The following is a 19,448-nucleotide window of genomic DNA, read 5'->3' as shown; positions in this document are numbered from 1 at the left end:
GAGTGAGAAAGTTTGAAAATTTAACCTATTGATTGATGTCAGTCACACGTCTAGACCAACTATCAATCTCACGTACTCATTCTAACAGCTTTAAAGAGAATAAGTTATAAAATATTTTAAAATCCTAACGTCTCTAATAGAAATTTCTTAACCTAAGTTTTGTTTTAGTTCATTAATCTGCGATGATTTCAATTTTTAACGTTTAAAGGTATTTTTGAAGTTTTTTTAAAAAAGTTTTAAAATTATTGATAGAACTTTTGAAAACTTAATGGTATTTTGAAACGTTTACGGGTATTTTTGAAACAAAATATTTAAAATATATTTTAAAAAAATGAAATGTATTTTTGAAACTTTAGATAAAATTTTAAAATAAAATTTAAGAATATTTTGGAGATCATTAAAAAATAAAAAATAAAAAATATTTTTATTAATTTAGCCAAATATATAAAATAAAATTGGGACAAATGGGTCGAAGGATCGAAGGATCGAAGATGGGCTTCCCGTTGGGACGGTCCATAGTTAAATGCACTACGCTGGAATTCGGACGTTGGACTTGGGATTGGAAGGCGCAACCAAATCACTCCCGCTGCGTCACACACCAATCGGAGATCGGAACCCTAACCTCCGCCTGTTAACTTTCCGGCACCTCATCCACATGTGATCCCCGGCCCCGGCCCCGGCCCCGGCCCCCTCTCCTCTTCCCATCCTGATTCGCTCTTTCTTCATTTCCTCCCTCTCGTCTGCATCGCCGGCACGGTAGGGTATATATTTCCGTTTCCTTTTACTTCCCATGTTTTGTCTTCTCTTCCCGTTGATTTGTTTATTTTCATCGAGTTCTCGCTATTCCGACGAAGTTCGCCATGAATTCTTACGATATGAGCTTGTTAATTGGTCTTTTTTTTTTGGTTATCTTGCTGAAGGAAACTTTGTTCACCTGTGGAATTGTAGCTTTGTAATTATACATGCTCACCGGCTTTCTTCGTGGTTGCAGGTTTCCCCACTTGTTTCTGCTTAGCTACGTTTCATTTCACCATGTCTTCAGCATCAACCGTCTCCCAATCTATGTCACTACCTGCTCCGCCTACTTCTAATTCTGCAGCTAATGGATCTTCAATTCCCAATTTGATTCCGGCCACTTCACCAGTTCCTCCTGCCCAATCTTTCCATATTCACCAACTAGCGCCTGGAACTCCGATGGTACCTGGTCCACCGGGAATGTCACCGTCTATGCCAGTTATGTTTCCACCTAGCGATTCATCTGCTTCTTCCACTATCCCAGGACCCAATATGCATGCAGCTCCTAACTCAATAAATACTTCTGTTCGTCCACAAATATGTGGTTCCTATCCTTCTCTAGCTCCCGTTGTTTCTCCACCTCATGCGATCTGGTTTCAGCCTCCTCAGTTGGGAGGCATGCCCAGACCTCCCTTTCTGCCGTACCCTGCTTCTTATCATGGCCCTCTCCCTTTTCCTGCCCGTGGAATGCCCCTACCTTCTGTTCCATTGCCCGATCCTCAACCTCCTGGTGTTACCCCTGTTCAAGTTTCATCGGCCACTGCTGTGCCATCTAGTCATGGAAATCATCTTACTGGAAATTCGTTGATCCAGACAGACTTCAATCATCCTGAACTTGGTATGCCGTATGCTGTTAAATTGTTATCTTTATATCATGGTAAAGCTATTTGTACTTCAGTGCTTACACGTGCCTAAACTTCTGTTCTTCATTTATTGTTTAATCATTTAACAGATGCCCAGAAACACGCTCAAGGTATGGGCCAATCTGAGAGTATTTCTTTAAGTAAGCACTCGGAGAATTGGACTGCCCACAAGACTGAAGCAGGAATAATGTACTACTATAATGCCTTGACAGGAGAATCTACTTATGAAAAGCCTTCTGGATTTAAAGGGGAGGTATTTTTCCGGAGGCTTTCTATAGTTTCAAATGCGCATAAGTGTCGTTTTGTCTACTTGTTCGTTACTTATAAATCTCTCTCCCTCTCTTCCACCCTCCAGCCTCTGCTTTAGCATCACACCATCGGTACACACACACACATTAATTTTGTTGTTATTTGGTTTCACCAGGTTCATTATCAATTCTATTTCAGCTTGAAGCTTTTGTGGAATATGGGATGAGTAACTGGCTGAAATGAATAATTGTTGACATTGTAGCTTATTATCGAACTTTATGATGCTTTTCTGTAGGAATGGCATGACTTATTACGGCTGCCGTATTACCTTTTTATAGCATTAAGGTTTTTCAATATATTCAATTTTGTGCATCTCATTCATCAATATGTGTATATACATGTACAATAATTTTGATGTAATTGAATTTGTTGCAGCCTGACAATCTCATGGTGCAACCAACATCTGTTTCAATGTAAGTAGCTTTAATAAACCATGATGGAAATGCGATTGCTTTTCTTTTTATGTGAAGCTAAAACATTTTACTTATTTTATTAGTTACTTCTACAACAATTGTAACTATGTGATTTGCGGCCAGTTTGGAGATTTTTGTTTTGTAATATGACTAATTTTCTGGGCGGCATTATTACTTGTAAGTATCATATATAAACTTGTCAGCACTGGCCTATGATGGTTTATTTATGTTTGGCGACATTCATTAAAATTAGATAAGGTTTTTGTAATGGATAATTTATATGTCATGTATAATGCTTTGGTTGGTGCTTCCACCTGCTTGCAATAAACAAATTCTTGATTGCTTATATGTAAATACTTGGGGAATAGGAACCAATATTTTGTTTCTCTTTAGGAGGCATTCTTGTTTTGTGGTTGGATCCTGTCTGCCGATGAGGTTGTAAACCATACGTTTATTCATTGCTTTGGCAAAGATGAATATAAACCATATGTTTATTCATTACTTGGCCTTCAATTTTTAGGACCACTTACTTGAGTCTGTTTGGCATCGCTGGATGCAGTCCCTGGTTTATTAATTTCAATTTAATATATTTTTATTCATCCTTGCAGTTTTATGGGTGTTCTCCCCTTCATCTATGCTAGTTCTTCATTTTGGCATTGACATAACTGTTGGGCTAATTTTGTTCTTTCCTAGATGTTGGCTTTTAGTAGTCCTAACAAAGATCATTTTCCCCCAAACTTTGTGGGTTGGGCTACACTTCTTAGCTTCTGAACATGCCAAATAATGGTTTTCTATCTACTAAATGTTCTCATGTTCTATTGTCTGTAGGTCAAACCTGTCCGGTACGGATTGGGTTTTGGTTACTATGGGTGATGGTAAAAAGTATTACTACAACAACAAGACAAAGGTTTGATTTTCTTTTTCTCTTCTAAACTCCCCCCAGCTTTCCTATATGTCCGGAAGTTTTCTTGTTAGAAATAAATTTTTGGATGCATATCTCGTGTTGTTATCACCTTGTATATCATGAGAAAATGGTCCACTGCTGTTAGTTCTCAAAAGCTTTTCTCTATGTTGAAGGACTTAACCACCAATTTTGTATCATATGCTTTTGTCAGGAGTCTTTTGGACATATTAAGCATATATTCTTTGTTTATGTGATTGTTATCGAGTATATATATATATATATTTTGTAAAGAATTGATTTGGTGCTTATATGAGTCCATTAAAAGCATAGAACGTAACATGTATTATTTCCACGAAGTAACAAGAAAAAGAAGCAGGATGTGTATCTGCTTGTATTATTTTTTTTTTTCTTTCTAGTATTTTTTGAAGAGAATTGAAGATGTTTATACGATCCCATTAAAAACATAGAAAGTAATATTTATTGTTTCCACAAAGTAACTAGGAAAAGTAGCAACATGTATATCTGCTGTCATTTACTACATGAGGTAGGCTGGGGCTCAGAAGTGGATAGATTTCTCAGAGGATATATCTGCTGCCTGATGGTCCATTTACCATTAGACATTGTCTATGTAAACTTATTGGATGAAAAATGAACTTCAAAATCATATTCCCGATTCCTGTACTTCGAATGTTGTGAAACGTAAGTCTCTTGTACTGAGTTAGCTCAATGGTAAATTCTAGCCGTGAACCTAATTTTTCATCTTTCAGTTGTGCCAACCTATCTTTCTCTCTCTGAATCAGATAAGCAGTTGGCAGATCCCAAATGAAGTAACTGAATTGAGGCAGCAGAATGATGAAAAAACAAAAGAACATTCAGGTCCTTTGCCAAATAATAATGCGTTGACTGAACCAGGATCTTCCCCTATCAGTATGAATACTCCTGCCATCAACACAGGAGGTCGTGAAGCCATGCCTCTTAGAACTGTAGGAGTTTCAGGGCCATCTTCTGCCCTGGATTTGATCAAGAAAAAATTGCAAGAGTCTGGAACTCCTGTAGCTTCCTCGCCTATTTCAGCTCCAACAATAGCTCAATCAGATGTGAATCTGCCGAGAGATGCTGATGCTGCAGTTAAGGCACTGCAGACTGAGAACAGCAAGGATAAGCCGAAAGATGCTAATGGTGATGGAAATGTATCTGACTCCTCCTCGGACTCTGAGGATGTAGACAGTGGACCAACTAATGAGCAGTTAATTATTCAGTTTAAGGTATAATCCAACTTCCCCTTTATTGTGGATCAATATCATATCTTTTTGACAGTTTGATAATACTAGACGGGAGTGTTTTTCATTTTTTTGTTGTTATCTTCTCTTGCTAGTATTCTGAATATCATGTTCATTATATATTTGAGTCTTTCCTATGCATAGTGATCTTGGGTGGGCTAGCCTCTGTGATGTAAATGCATTAATTTCATACCCATAATAAATAATACGGGGCTGCTGATCAGTCAGCCAAGCTTGCTGCTCCATTCATGGAGCTGAAAAAAGGGGGCAAATCATACTGCTCCCCTTCATGTTGCCAACATTTAGTGGAAAGCAGGCCTGGCAGTCGATTGGTCAGTGTATTCACAGTATATTCTCAAATCATTGGTCATGGTCTTGATTTGTTCGTTCTTCCTGCTTGCTAATTCCTGAAGTTTCCATCATATATGTTCATGCAATCTTCAGTTTGAGGAATTTCTGTCCTTTGCAACCTTAACTGTTGTGGTGGAAACATCTCATTATGATGTAATTGTAGGAAATGCTTAAGGAGCGGGGAGTGGCACCATTCTCTAAATGGGACAAGGAATTGCCGAAGATAGTTTTTGATCCCCGTTTTAAGGTTTGTTGAGTATAAAGATTTGAATTACTTTGTTCGGGAATAAGGGTCTGCTACCAATGGTACCCCTTGATACAGGTTTGTTTGATTTTGTTTGCCCATGTTAGACTACTTCCATACATTTGAATTCTTGGTTGACTCATGACTTTCTCCTGTTATGGCTTCCAACAAGTTTGTTCTTCTGTATTTTCTGTCTCGTTATGATGATGAAAAAAAACTTTCTACTTTTTTTAAACATACTTGCGTCTATCTATCAATGCAACATTTGTAATCCTCTCTTTTTTTCCCTCCAGATTAGAACTGTTCTTTCTGTTTGAGATTTTATTATGAGAAGCTCTTTTTTTTTTTAAAAAAAAAAAAACAACGGACCTACTTTTTTCATTGAACTAATAAAAAGAGGCTTGTACTCGATGTTACAAACTCCTAAAGGAGTGAACAAAAAGAAAAGCTAATTACAAAGCAAAAGAGAGACAGAAAATGACTACAGAGGAAATATGAAAGTATTCCTATTCAAAATTGATATCCCAACATGATGAGATAAAGAACACAAAAGAGATGCTTTGAGATGAGCTGATTCAAAATGCACTAACCATGAGCAATATTTATTACCTTTTAATTGTTTCCTGCTATAATTAAGAAATCAATGCCTCAACTGCATTGACCCATTATAAGTGAGGCCGAGAGGGCAAACGGAGACCCAATAAAATCTGCAAAATGTCATTGGCCACTGTTGAAGAGAAAACCCATTGTGTTAGCGTTTTGCACTTTATGTGCTGGATACCCACTATGTTTATTACGAGAAACTCTTTTTTATATATAAAGAGCATTTTTGTGTTGTGCACTTTGTGTGCTGGATTACTGTTATTATGTTTTGAGAAGTTTTTATTCAATGACAGGCTATTCCTAGTTATTCAGCTAGGAGGTCCTTGTTTGAACACTTTGTTAAGACCCGTGCTGAGGAGGAACGTAAGGAGAAAAGAGCTGCTCAGAAGGCTGCAATAGAGGGATTTAAACAGTTACTGGATAGTGCATCTGAGGTTATATCCCTTTCCACATTGATTATCTGGTCTAAGGTTGCTATTTTTGTAATCGAGCCTTTTGAATCAGCACAGTATTAAGATGGATGAGTTCAAAATCTCTTGAGCGAACTGTAATATCTTTTATAAAATCCCTCTAAATAGAGTCAAGTATGTCCTTAATTTTAAGTACTAACTACTGTGTAATTATTTATTTTTAGGATATTGATCACACAACTAGTTATCAAACATTCAAAAAGAAATGGGGCAATGACCCGCGGTTTGAAGCTTTGGATCGTAAGGATCGGGAGAATTTATTGAGCGAAAGGTGCCATTTAATGAGTATCTATAACATTTTTCTTGTCCAGTACTTTATAGCTCTTTTTTCGTGCATTCTTCTTGATTTTTTAATGTCATAGTTCACTCCTCTAGCTGGTGAAGTTGATTAATATGATTGGCAATTGTCCTGTCGGGTGAAATACGGCCTTGTAAGGTGGTATTTTGATGCCAAAGTTGACTATTGAAATTTCAATAGAGAAAATACATGCTAAATCACATACAGACATCTTAATTCTTTGCATCTAATTGCCAAACATCTTACCCGCTCTGACTTCGATTAAATGCCCCCCTTAAATTGCAAATTACAAGGTTATTTGATCTGAGATATTTAAGGGTGGAGGGAGACTCGAAATTTTTCATATCTTTCTTTGAACTTTTCGTGCATGATTTAATCTATCCTTTCCCCTTAATTAACAAGAACTTTGGCCCCTTAATTATGAAGGCATGCACCACAGTCATGACCGTACATGTCCATCAATTTCTATGCCATGAAAAAAAAAATACTATTTGGCCTATTATGTGTGCATGCACGTAGACCATATTGTTGGAAAAGTTTTCACTGTAGTCGTCTTTTTTGTTTGTCTCTAAACAACACGAACAGTAGTTTGTCATTTATATTTAAAATTGTGAAGTCAGGCTTTCAGATGTTAAATAGGGTTGGTTTATCCTAGAAATAACTTCATTGCAGTTTATCTTTTGTAAAAGATCTATACTTAATGTGCCTCCTTTTTAATTTAACATAGATTGACTGTGAGGGCCAACAAATGTTGGATCATACTTATTTTTTTCTGCAAATTGGAACTTTGGCCCTTTTACATGTTATATTAGGAGCCTTTATTTTTAAAGCCTCACATTGCCATTTACTCCTGTTTTTGTTATGCCTTGTGATCACGCCTTTTGGAATTTGAAATTTGGTTGCGTCATTTCTTTGATATGGTCTTACTCTAGGTGGATACTTATTCAAATGTAGTATAAACAGTTTTGTACACAGAAAGTGCTTACTATTGATAACCCCTGAAAAAGAAACTTGAGTCAACAAGGTAGTAGGCTAGTAACCAGATTTATGTTTGATCTGCCCTTTAACTTTAACTTATTATGTTGAGTTTTAGCTGGATGATACCTCAATGTAACTTGTAGGGTCCTTTGTCTGAAGAAGGCTGCCGTTGAAAAGGCTCAAGCTTTATGGGCTGCTTCCACCACGAGTTTCAAGTCCATGCTGCAGGAGAGAGGAGATATCAACGTCAATTCCCGTTGGTTGAGGGTGGGTGCACCATGCTGAATTGGTAGTTCATTTTCTGGAGAGTATATGATTATCTATCCTACATGTCAATGGTTCTTTTTCTCCTTCTCTTTACAAAAGGAAATTTGTTGAACTCAGGTGGCTAAATAATGATTTAGTTAAGGAGGTACACAACAGACTTCCCTTAATAATGGACATTAGAAATGTTGAAAATAGTACATTAGTGTTGAGTGGGTGCTCTCAACAGCTCTTCACCAGTCCTTGGGGAAGATTTGGTATCAGTAAAACTTGAGCAAATTTGCAAAGGCTGGACAGTAGCATTTCATATGATATCTTTGATGGGGTTTGAGGCAATAGAGATCTTTTTATTCTATTTTGTGTGTCACAGGAGTGATTTCTGAAGGGCCCTATAGGTTTTATTTATTTTTACTTTTTTGGATACAAACTCTTTTAGTTTTTTTCTCTTTGTCTTGCTCATGTTTTCTGATTGTTGAGAGAAAGAACCTGAAAAATTCATAGAATTTATTAATTTTCAACCATTCTGGACCGGTTTCTGGACTTATAAACTTGATGAAAGATATTGTGTAATTCTTTTTCTATTCAATCATTTAGAGTAAGCGAAGTTAATGATCTTTTCATTTCTTGCTCTTCTTGTTTGCAGTAAATTGTAACGAGTGTGAAATGCTACACTTTGGACTACAACGTTACACTATTTTGAAACATACATGTAACTATTTCCCTCTCTTCCCCTTTCTGACATGCTATTATAGGTAAAAGATAGTCTACGGGATGACCCAAGATACAGATCTGTTAAGCATGAGGACCGTGAGATGTTATTCAACGAGTACATATCTGAACTTAAGGCTGTTGAGGAAGAAAAGCAGCGCGAGTCAAAAGCTAAAAAGGAGGAGCAGGTACGCTTATCTGAAATTCCAAATTCCTTGTTACAGGAACCTGCTTTTATCATAGTTAAGTTGTATGTTAGTCTATATGGGTTAGTTATTTGGGAAAGAGGCAAGGTGAGGTGACAGGTGCTGCATTGTAGTCTCGGGTAGTTAAATCTAAGAGGAGCATTTTCAAGCCGTGGATCATCCTATCAAAATATTGCTTTCCTGTTTGAATACGTGGACCATGGATCTGTCTCGGTTTTTGTTTTATAAAAATTTATTTAAAAAATTTATTAGCAAAGAGAGATTCAACAACTAAAAGAAAGATCGATTCTTGGTAATCAAGGTTCACAAAAACGAAGCTTCAATTAAAAAGTAAAAACTAAGGATAATTACCTAACTTCTTGGGATTCAAGTAACTATTCCTGTTGAAGATAAGGATAGCAAAAAGAGCTCCCTTGAGGTGATTCAACAACAGCCATTGCTTCTTTTAAGTGTCTGTAGTTCTGATAAAGGGATGAAGAAATCCCTTTCTTCCACGAATGTATTGATATCATCCGTAGTGGAATCCATTTATTACTCCCCAAAAATAAAAAGAGCTACTGATCTATGTAAAGAGATGAAATTATAGATCATCTTCTTTTGGATGGAGCCGGCTGGGCTTGAAGACATTCCCATTCTTCTCTCAATTGTTCTTGCAGGATGCCCCTTTAAAACGGAGAAAAAGATCCTATGGTTGAACTTCATTTGGGTTTCCATTTGTAGTTTGTGGCTTGAGGGGAAGAATTTCATCTTTTCAGATAAGAAAAAATGCATCAAAGTCACATATAGTTTTATAGAGTCTACTTCCTTTTTATCTTTGTGTTAGAGTAAATATGCTCTTCTTTTTCTAACTACAGCTTGTCTACTTCATTACTCACTGGGAATACCTTTTGTAATTGCTTGTTGGTTGGAATTTTCTATACATCTCATCACCTCAATAAAATAGTTTCTGTTTCCTAAAAAAGTATATATCATCCTCATAACCAAGCCTATGAAAAGGTGAACTCACTTTTGCAGCAAGTTTTCTATTATTTGTTGTGCTCCTAAAGAAACTATCTTTGCTCTCCACGAAAGGATCGGATTGGTGGCTAGAAAAGAAACAAGAGAAAAAAAAAAAGCAAGCTTGATCTGGAAGAATTTCTCTAAAGCCCCTCTCTGGTCCTTGTAACTGGTGCAGAACAACAGTATTTTGTGTGATAATTATGGTTTTTATGTTATTTTGGGAAGTGTACAGTATATAGCTTCTTTTTTCAACGAGAAACAACTACAGTATTTAGCTCCTAGTTACATGTGTTCTCCACAAACTCTTTTGTAATCGCTCAAAATTTTGTTCATTTGGATAAGACGTGCTTCTTTAGTCTCTAAACTAGGGAGATTTTTTATGCTTATGTGTTTTGGCTTATCCACTGTAACTCCGTTTTGCCTTTGCTTTTCCAAAAATAATTATAAAAGAATATAGACAAAAATCACCAAGATCAAATAGTGGCCTGTTTGGTGCATAAAACTTAAACTTCCGCCGCTGATAATAATTGTGCCACCTAACGCATATCACAGTTGTTTTGTTACATAAGATTAGAATCCTACCTAAGTGTTCGACAATAGATGGAAGCCATGCTGAATACTTCTACTTATTTTCTAATGCTTATTTCAGGAGAAACTGAAGGAAAGGGAGAGAGAGTGGCGGAAACGGAAGGAAAGAGAAGAGCAAGAAATGGAAAGGGTGCGCCTAAAAGTACGGAAGAAAGAGGCTGTTGCATCTTTTCAAGCATTGCTTGTTGAGTCGATCAAAGACCCTCAGGTATATCTTTTGTACCATGATTCTGTGGCTAGTTTTGGAAAAAATGAAGAAAGGAAAGAGAGATAGGTGGGAGGGTAATGGACTAAGAAAAATGGAGCCTGGTTTGTCTGTCATGAAGTTAACTATAAGTCATTAGAAATTTATTTATTTTTGTTAAACATCTATTCAATCCCTCCCTACTAATGAACAGTAGTCAAATACGATCTGGTTTGGTGGATCCTGCAGTGTTAACTAGCACCTTTTTTGTTTTGTTTTTTGCTTAGGCCTCTTGGTCTGAGTCAAAAGTTAAATTGGAGAAGGATCCACAAGGGCGTGCATCCAATCCTGATTTAGATTCATCTGACACAGAAAAGCTATTCAGAGAACATGTAAAGATGCTGCAAGAGGTAATTCTACAACTCGCTGATCTTTGATTTTTCATCCTTTTCACTAACATTTGCAGATCCACGCTCAATATTTTTTCATAAAGTATATAATTTGAATTTGAGCTGATCTTATATCAAATCATGAAGTTTAGATGGCTTTTCGAGGCTTTTAATATAACTGGAGGCAATCCAATATTTGGTTCTCTCATCTTTTTTCCGCATCTTTGACTCTCTACTAGGATTCAAATGTTATGAAAACTATGTGCTCATCTTAGTTCTCTATCCTTCTGGTTATCGCATTATCTGTCTTCCATTGATGGGTTTTGTTAGGAATCATGACTCTCTACACTGGTATGATATTGTCCACTTTGAGCATAAACTCTCATGGCTTTCCTTTGGGCTTCCCCAAAAGGCCTCATACCAATGGAGATGTATTCCTTTACTTATAAACCTATGATTATTCCCTAAATTAGCCAGCGTGGGACTCACTCCCAACAATCCTCAACAATCCTCCCCTTGAACAAAGTACGCTATAAGCCTCCCCTGAGGCTTATGGAACTCTCGAACAGTCTCCCCTTAATCGAGGTTCAACTCCTTTCTCTGGAGCCCTTGAACAAAGTACACCATTTGTTCGACACTTTAGTCACTTTTTTACAAACACCTTCGAGGCTCACAATCTTTGTTCGATATTTGAGGATTCTATTATCATGGCTAAGTTTATGGCATTGCTCTGATACTATGTTAGGAATCACGACTCTCCACAATGATATGATATTGTCCACTTTGAGCATAAGCTCTCATGGCTTTGCTTTGGGCTTCCCCAAAAGGCCTCATACCCAATGGAGATGTATTCCTTTACTTATAAACCTATGATCATTCCCTAAATTAGCTAGCGTGGAACTCACTCCCAACAATCCTCAACCATCCTCCCCTTGAACAAAGTACACTATAAGCCTCCCTGAGGCTTATGGAACTCTCAAATAGCCTACCCTTAATCGAGGTTCGACTCCTTTCTCTGGAGCCCTCGAACAAAGTACACCTTTTGTTCAACACTTTAGTCACTTTTTGACTACACCTTCGAGGCTCACAATCTTTGTTCGATATTTGAGGATTCTATTATCATGGCTAAGTTTATGGCATTGCTCTGATACTATGTTAGGATTCACGACTCTCCACAATGGTATGATATTGTCCACTTTGAGCATAAACTCTCATGGCTTTGCTTTGGGCTTCCCCAAAAGGCCTCATACCAATGGAGATGTATTCCTTTACTTGTAAACCTATGATCATTCCCTAAATTAGTCAACGTGGGACTCACTCCCAACAATCCTCTAAAAGGTTTTACATTTCTTTGCTTCTCATTTTCATATGATACGTTCAGTTTCAATAGAATTTAGGACCATATTTATGAATTTGTTATAATCTTCTCTCTACTAGGATTCATGTTATGAAAACTATGTGCTTGTCTTATTTCTATCCCAAATTTCTGGTTATCGTAATATCTGTCAAATATCACCAAAGCAAATGTACTTCGAAAAAAAATTGGGAAGCAATTCATTGTCGATATTTCTAGTCAATTTCGTAATGCTTCAACAAAGTGAATGGGAAAGACTTAACATGTATGACTTGATAATTGTTTTCCACGTATTTAACATGAATTGAGACTTAAGAGTTGTTCCCTATGGTGGGTTGATTACTCACTTGTCTTTTCACTGCATTACAACTGGAAAGTGAAAATTTATGGCTGTTGCAGTTTGCTAACCGCATTTCTGTCTCTCATTTCTTTTCCGTTTTTTCTGCAGCGGTGTGCAAACGAGTTTAGAACTCTATTATCTGAAGCATTTACAGCCGAGGTAGTTTCTCAGGTATCTGAAGATGGAAAGACAGTTCTTAATTCATGGACAATGGCCAAACGAACATTGAAACCCGATCCCAGATACAGTAAACTCCCAAGGAAGGAAAGGGAAGCACTTTGGCGTCGATATGCTGATGATACATTGCGGAAGCAGAAGTCAGCAAATGATCACAAGGTAGAAAAACATAGCAATTCAAAGAGTAGATCAACCAATGTCGCTGGAAAATTACCTTCTAAACCAAGAATCCACGAGTGAAGAAAGAAGTCTCTCGTTCGAATTTTTGGTCTACAGGCAGACGTCTCTCCTCCCATCACGACGATTCCTTCAGTACTAATTTAATTAGTTTTTTCTAATGTACCTTTTCGGTGTTTTGTTAGCCTACTAAAAAACCTATACATGTACTGCCGAAGGAACTGGTTCAGCAATTAAAATAGTTTAGAGTACAATTCCTTCCGGTATGGTTCTTTTCAATATGATACATGAAAGGATGGTTTAAAAGTTGATAATCCATTTGCCAGCGTAGAAATTAGTAAAGTTTGAACGCTGCTCGTTCAAATAAGGACATGCACATACTTATAATACACACCAACCATGTGTCGATCACGTTAAGAAACTTTCATAAAAATTGTTTATTCAGTACAGAGCAGGCACCCCAAGGGGCCAAAATTGTAGCTCACTTTCCATAAGTGAGAATGGCAGGTGGAGCTCATAGATTGGCTTGTTTTCAACTTGCCCTGGCCCACCAACAGGCGTTTAAAATTAGACCATAGTGGGTCCAGGTTTAGTATTCTGAATAAATAAAAGGGACAAAAGGAGAAAAGAAAGAGAGAGAACTGTGTGGGGGCTGGGAGAAGTCATATATGGTTATTGTTGACCAAAAGTATGTCCTTCCAGGCCTCATAAAACATCCAGGTGATGCCAGAAGAAGGCATGACCTTCAAACAGCTAGCGCCCCATCCTCTGTAGAGTCCCTTAAGGCCTTCTTCCCGGACCACTTCAGTAATTGCTGCTGCCATGTTTGGTGGGCATTTCCCCTGTAGAGCTCCTACCATCAGTCGCTTTCTAGCCACTTCCAGAGGGAAGCTGATCGTGCTCGCGGTGAAACCTACACACATTGAAACTCAATTTCGGTGTCGTAACGTAAAAAATCTTTAAAAACTTTTTAACACTGCATGGCCCCATTTTATGCCATTCGTTGACTTTTAGTCTATAAAATCCTAAACACGTACGCTTGAAACTTGACCAACCACCCTTGATATGGGAGTCAAACCGTATGTTTTTTCGGTCATAACGACCAAGTACATATCGCACGACATGTGCGTCATCACTCATCAAACCATAAAACCAGTCAAAGAAATGACATAAATAGAAGCAAATTTATGTACAGAAATTTCAAATTAAGCAGACCTCCTCTCCATGGACTTAGTTAATAGGACTATAACAATTGAAATAGAAGCAAAAAATCTCGATTTTTAAGAATAGAATCAAATCACATGCTCTTTCATGAATTATTTGTAGAGAAATAGAAACAGCAATTTCACCATTAAGGTCAAATGACTCACCTGAAAGAGCTCCAACCAGAAGCATCTCTATACGGTTCAGAGATTTCTTTTTCTTCTTTAGGCAGTATGCGTTCTTCACTGTCTCGTACATGAAATAATAACTTGTACTGTATGGAAGCATGCCAACGAGTGTAGGTGAAATACCCGCATAAAATGCACCAAGGCCGCCGTCTCTGTAAATCGTGCTAACTGCAATGCTTAAATTAGGATAAACCTCGGGACTGATTGTCAAGCGATCCTGCATTTAGAATGTAAGCGAAAACAACAGTTTTTATAGCCGAAGAAATTAACAAGTGGATGATTTTTCAAAGTATAACAGCTCAAGCTCAAGCCCAAGCCCACCGCTAGCAGATATTGTCCTCTTTGGGCTTTCATTCAAGGTTTTAAAACACGTCTGGTAGGGAGAGATTTCCACACTCATATAAGCAAATGCTTCGTACTCCTCTCTAACCGATGTGGGATCTCACAATCCACCCCCCTTGGGGTCCAGTGTCCTCGCTGGCACACTGACTAGTGTTTGGCTCTGATACTATTTGAAGCAGCCCAAGCCTACCGTTAGTAGATATTGTCCTCTTTGAGCTTTCTCTTTCGGGCTTTTCCTCAAGGTTTTAGAACGCGTCTGGTATGGAGAGGTTTCCACACCCTTATAGACAATGCTTCGTTCTCCTCTCCAACCGATATAGGATCTCACACAAAACTTTCATGGAAGAATTCTTCTTCCACATCAAGAAGATTGGACCACAAAATCCTATAGAAGGAACAACTAGGCAAGATCTTAATGGACTTGCACAAGTAGCAGTCGTGTTATCTTGGTCACGTGAAAGTAGCATATGGTGAAGTTTTCCGTATATAAAATGAATATTACTGCAAGCTTTTTACGACAGCAAGACGAGACAGTCATACCTTCAAAACTTCAAGAGGATGGCATGCTAGAGTGCTAACTACACCAGCAGCGGCACCGCCTACAGCAACAGGAGAAATCCAGGAGAGTGATAAATGTAAATTGACAGGGCCAATATGTACACTTGACCGTTCCTTTTTACTCCATCTCTCCTGTGCTGCAGTCATTGTTCGTTTTACCCACTCGAATGTTCCAAATTCAATTGCCTGCGTAGGAACTATGCGAACCATATTGATTGCATTTCCAGCCCATAGACCCTGCCAACCTTGCTGCTCAATGACCTCAATAAAGCTACCAGCAATTTGTTTTGATCCCACACCGACAACCATTCTCGTCCTGCATATTTTTATGTTCAGTAATCATGATATACTATCAAAATAAACTAATTAATAAACCTAGAACATGAAGACATAGATGACATTGAAGGATTATAGAAGCCAAATTTTAGAGTATGAAACCCTCCAAATAATTTTCACGTCCCAATACATAATACAACCTAAATCAACATTTTATCCATGCTAGTCAACAGATTGTACATTTCCCCAGTATGGCTAACAAGTTGACATAGTTTGATCCCTAACAAATCTGCTATCGCATCCTGTTTAGACCACCATTCTTGCTTTTCCGCCTTGAATGGTAGCTCATATAACTTTGAACATTTGGCAATATCATCAGTATCATCATCTTGCAGATAGCCATTATATGATGTACAAAAAACTGAGGGAACTGTAGATGAAAGTAATTACAGAGAAGCCAACCTGATTGTCTCAAGAGGAGCAAGCACAGCTTTTGTCATAGCCCCTGCCAAGGCTCCACTAACAAACTCAGCAACTTCTCTAGTCCTAAAGAAATCCTGAGCGTTGAATCATGTTTAAACGTAATGACATTGCGTTGGTAACAAAAATTAATTATATCTTGATAAGCAGTTCAATATTTGTTGCATTGTGGAGAAACATGAAGTTAGATATGAAAAAACACGGTTACTGTGAGAAAATATACATCAATACATCTGGAAGGGCATAATTTGATAGAGCAAAAAGGTTCAGGAATCAGCTACAGAAGAGCATGCAATAAAAAGGCCAACCCCCAAAATACCACAAATTTAATTCATCTGAAGTTACTGGAAGCGAAACAAGCGAAACCCACAATTCATCCAGTTGCTTAGTTCTAAATAGCTACTGCTCCAAAGTGACTGACAATGTGAAGGACATAATAATAAGCCCACTTTCAACAACATGCAGTATAATGCTGAAACCCACAACAGAAAATACATTCGTGTTGGAAAGTTTGAATCATTCAATCGCTTTCCTTTTGATCCTTCTCTTTTTACTTTTCTCCTCTATAATACAACATTAAACCATAAGCAGTAAACATTCCAATGAGAAGCTAAAGAACAACAAATTGGATGTTTCAAAATTGAAGGTAACGGAAATGTTGAATAAGGAAATGAGTATATTACTTTAATACACATAAAAAGGCAAAAAAGGAGGACTCACTTTAACGGCAAGCCTGGCATCCGGAAGCTGGAAGTGAAATGGCGGTTTAGCGTTGTTATCGATTTCAATGAGTTGTTTGGAATGCATCGAAATGGCATACGCATCATCGAAAGCAGCAGCGCTGGTTACCTCGTCGGCGTAGTTCTTCTTGTGCGACTGCGATTCAAACGGCATGGATTTGGACAGCACAGCCCGATACTGAGATTGAAAAAGAAAACAGGAAACAGAGAGAGAGAGAGTGAGAGGTGAATTCAAAGTTTGAATTAATTGCTAAAAAAAGTAAAGAGAACAGAGGAAAGGCAAGGAAGGTTGAAATTGGCGTGCCTGGATGGGGGATTTGGAACTTTGCGACATTGATGGTGATTGAGCAAAGATATTTAGTAGAAAATTTGGTTAATTCCCGCCGCAGTTTCGGCTCCGGCCCCTCTCCAAGTATCGGAAGCTCCGATATGGAAAATTGAATGCCTTTTTTGACTTCTTTGATATTTCAAAAAGTGTTTGGGGTTTGGGTTTGGGGTTTGGGGTTTGGGGCTGAGCTTTTATTTCATTCCGGAACAGTCGCTCAACGAATAACCAGCCCTCGCCGCCGCCGTGGTCGCTGTCACTGTCGGTTCTATCTTAACGCTCATTAACCCAATTCGTTTCAACTTTATATGTTAATTTTTTATTTTATTTTTTTTAATATTTTTTTTTTAAATCAACCTAACTGGAATGCAGATGTAAGGCGTGGGACTCTAGAGTTTAACGTGGCGACAGGGTATCCTTGAAAGCGACCCCAATGAAAGGTGTTTAAACGTTTGGACACGAGTGTAAGTTGAGTCCATGCTTTGTAGGACCCTTGAAAATTTTGGATCGAATCGAACCCTGTTGCATATAGATTAGCCTTACCATTTTATCCTTTTCAGCGGCGTACAATGTACTTCATGTGTCTAACCAATCCCACGCATGTGGTAGACTATGAACACCTTGAAGTGGTAGAAGCTTACGTTACGAAGAAAAAATCAATGAGAATCCTTTCAAGGGAAGTAAAGACCCTAGCACGAGAGATTGTTGTGGAGAAACCAATAAGTCGAGGAAGCCACTTGGGAACGAGAGAATGAAATGAGGAAGAAATATCTAGAGCTATTTTGGGATGCAGATACTTTCGAGGATGAAAGTCCTTTTATGGGGTATAATGTAATAGTTTAGTTTGTAAAATATATATATATATATATATATATATATATATATATATATATATAAATCTTCAAACATCGCTGAAAATTGAGGGATTTTATATCTTCTTATAAATTTTATATCTTCCCACACTCAAAATCAATTCAAACGCTCTCTCATTTTGCATCTTTACACACGCCGAGAGGTGAAACGAAAACCCAAGAGAGGCAAAGCGGAGGAAGAAATCTCGTGTTTTCAGAGAGGGTATTAGGGTATTGGGGAGTTGTACAAACAAGGAGTGGACGAACTGTATATACAGAACTCATGCATAAACGACGTCAGAATGTTGTAAAAATGAAGGAAAAATCGAGGATTTATTATATAGTTTCAAGTGGAGGGGACTAATCTTTGGGTCTCAGTTTTGTATCCCATGCCATCGCCTCAGCTATAGCCCACTTCCAACTCGTTTGCGGCCCAAGCCTAGACATACGCAAGAAATCTAACCCACACACCGACTCGATGCCCACGCCCACGCCTAACCCGAACGATAGCCCGTGCCTTTAGGGCCCGTGTGTCTAGCTTCCACCTGCGACTCTTTTCAACTCAGCTCGACTTCTCGGCTTAGGTGGCACGGTTTAAAACATTATATAATGTTTCCTACCTTATTTAAGTAATTTGAGGTCAGTAATACTCATATTTACCTAATTTAGTTAGTTTTAGGGCTTATTCATGTATTGTGTGTGATTGTATTGCTAAGCCCAACAGTGTGGTGACTTTTGCATTACTAACCCCAACCGTGTGGTGACTTACTGAGTATTTCTTAAAAATTCTGAATTCATATGTTACCTCATATTTTTCAGGTAAATACAAACTTCACATGCACTGATAACGATAAACACTTAAAAAACCATAGAAGTCACAACAGAGTACGACAAGACAGTAAATAACATTGAATTTCAATTAGTACTTTATAGATGTTTTTAATGCAATTTATTTTATATTCAAAACTATGTTTAATTTATTGTTTTGAACCGAATATAACCACGATTAAAACATGCATGAAGTGACGTCACTAATTAGACTAAAAAAAATTACAGGCGTTACATTTGGTATCACAAATAACTCGAAATTGTTTCACGACTCAATCAATCCATTTATTATTAAAATTATCAGTTTAAATTTACCGATTTATCTTATCGTAAAATTTTCAAATTAAAATTAAAAATTTGATATTTTAAAATTTTTAAATTAACGAAACTATTACATATAAAATTGAAATTGCAAAATTTAGTATATCTTTCAAATGTAAATTATTAATCAAGGTATTAAGCAGATAATTGATTACTGTCAATTATAAACATTGTTGATATAAATTAATTAAGTAAATAGATAATTTATAATGCTAATAATGTTCCATTTTAAGTAAATATAACTAAATACCATAATTAGTTTGAATGTGCTATTACTTATATAAATTTAATCAAATCATATTTGTAAAAATCAAATTAAAGAAATAGAAAAAATAAAATAAAACAAGAACCAAAACAAAAAAAAATTTGTAACATTCACAATTTACAATATCGTCTGTCTCCATCCACGATTCTAGCATCACAATTCCATTTTTGTCTAAAT

The 19,448-nt window shown here is 37.3% G+C and overlaps 2 protein-coding genes across 3 annotated transcripts; one reads left to right on the top strand and one right to left on the bottom strand.

The window, feature by feature from the left end:
• The first annotated feature begins 536 nt into the window (after positions 1-536).
• PRP40C (pre-mRNA-processing protein 40C) lies at positions 537-13,155 on the top strand. 2 transcript variants are annotated; one of them, XM_023691857.2, is made up of 14 exons: positions 537-756; positions 992-1,633; positions 1,748-1,911; positions 2,343-2,380; positions 3,209-3,287; positions 4,085-4,549; positions 5,079-5,162; positions 6,056-6,196; positions 6,397-6,503; positions 7,652-7,775; positions 8,525-8,668; positions 10,335-10,481; positions 10,745-10,867; positions 12,649-13,155. In XM_023691857.2, exons 2-14 carry the CDS (start codon positions 1,033-1,035, stop codon positions 12,955-12,957), a joined length of 2,526 nt encoding a protein of 841 aa, XP_023547625.1. In that variant the 5' UTR covers positions 537-756; positions 992-1,032; the 3' UTR covers positions 12,958-13,155. The 2 variants fall into 2 exon arrangements, with proteins under 2 accessions (XP_023547625.1, XP_023547626.1); XM_023691858.2 differs by having other exon boundaries at positions 537-761.
• Positions 13,156-13,272: 117 nt separating this feature from the next.
• Positions 13,273-17,271, bottom strand: LOC111806511 (Mitochondrial substrate carrier family protein). Its single transcript, XM_023691859.2, has 6 exons — positions 16,986-17,271; positions 16,662-16,859; positions 15,924-16,018; positions 15,168-15,501; positions 14,265-14,502; positions 13,273-13,807 (listed from the first exon to the last, which is right to left on the bottom strand). The coding sequence occupies exons 1-6, from the start codon at positions 17,013-17,015 to the stop codon at positions 13,557-13,559; spliced, it is 1,146 nt and encodes a 381-aa protein (XP_023547627.1). The 5' UTR covers positions 17,016-17,271; the 3' UTR covers positions 13,273-13,556.
• Between the last annotated feature and the right edge of the window lie 2,177 nt (positions 17,272-19,448).

The sequence above is a fragment of the Cucurbita pepo genome, chromosome 12 (assembly GCF_057944985.1).
Source record: "Cucurbita pepo subsp. pepo isolate OVF chromosome 12, ASM5794498v1, whole genome shotgun sequence".
In the NCBI taxonomy this organism is placed as follows: domain Eukaryota; kingdom Viridiplantae; phylum Streptophyta; class Magnoliopsida; order Cucurbitales; family Cucurbitaceae; genus Cucurbita; species Cucurbita pepo.
Note: the sequence above shows the minus strand (reverse complement) of the source record. Positions and strands in the feature narration are given on the sequence as shown.

Excerpts from the sequence above, each read along its gene's own strand:
- LOC111806511 (XM_023691859.2), bottom strand. The coding sequence starts at position 17,015 with ATGTCGCAAAGTTCCAAATCCCCCATCCAG. Across the intron at positions 15,502-15,923 it reads GCTCCTCTTGAGACAATCAG|GACGAGAATGGTTGTCGGTG; the intron begins GTTGGCTTCTCT and ends AAAAATATGCAG. Across the intron at positions 14,503-15,167 it reads ATCCTCTTGAAGTTTTGAAG|GATCGCTTGACAATCAGTCC; the intron begins GTATGACTGTCT and ends TTCTAAATGCAG.
- PRP40C (XM_023691857.2), top strand. The coding sequence starts at position 1,033 with ATGTCTTCAGCATCAACCGTCTCCCAATCTATGTCACTACCTGCTCCG. Across the intron at positions 1,634-1,747 it reads CTTCAATCATCCTGAACTTG|ATGCCCAGAAACACGCTCAA; the intron begins GTATGCCGTATG and ends ATCATTTAACAG. Across the intron at positions 10,482-10,744 it reads AGTCGATCAAAGACCCTCAG|GCCTCTTGGTCTGAGTCAAA; the intron begins GTATATCTTTTG and ends TTTTTTGCTTAG.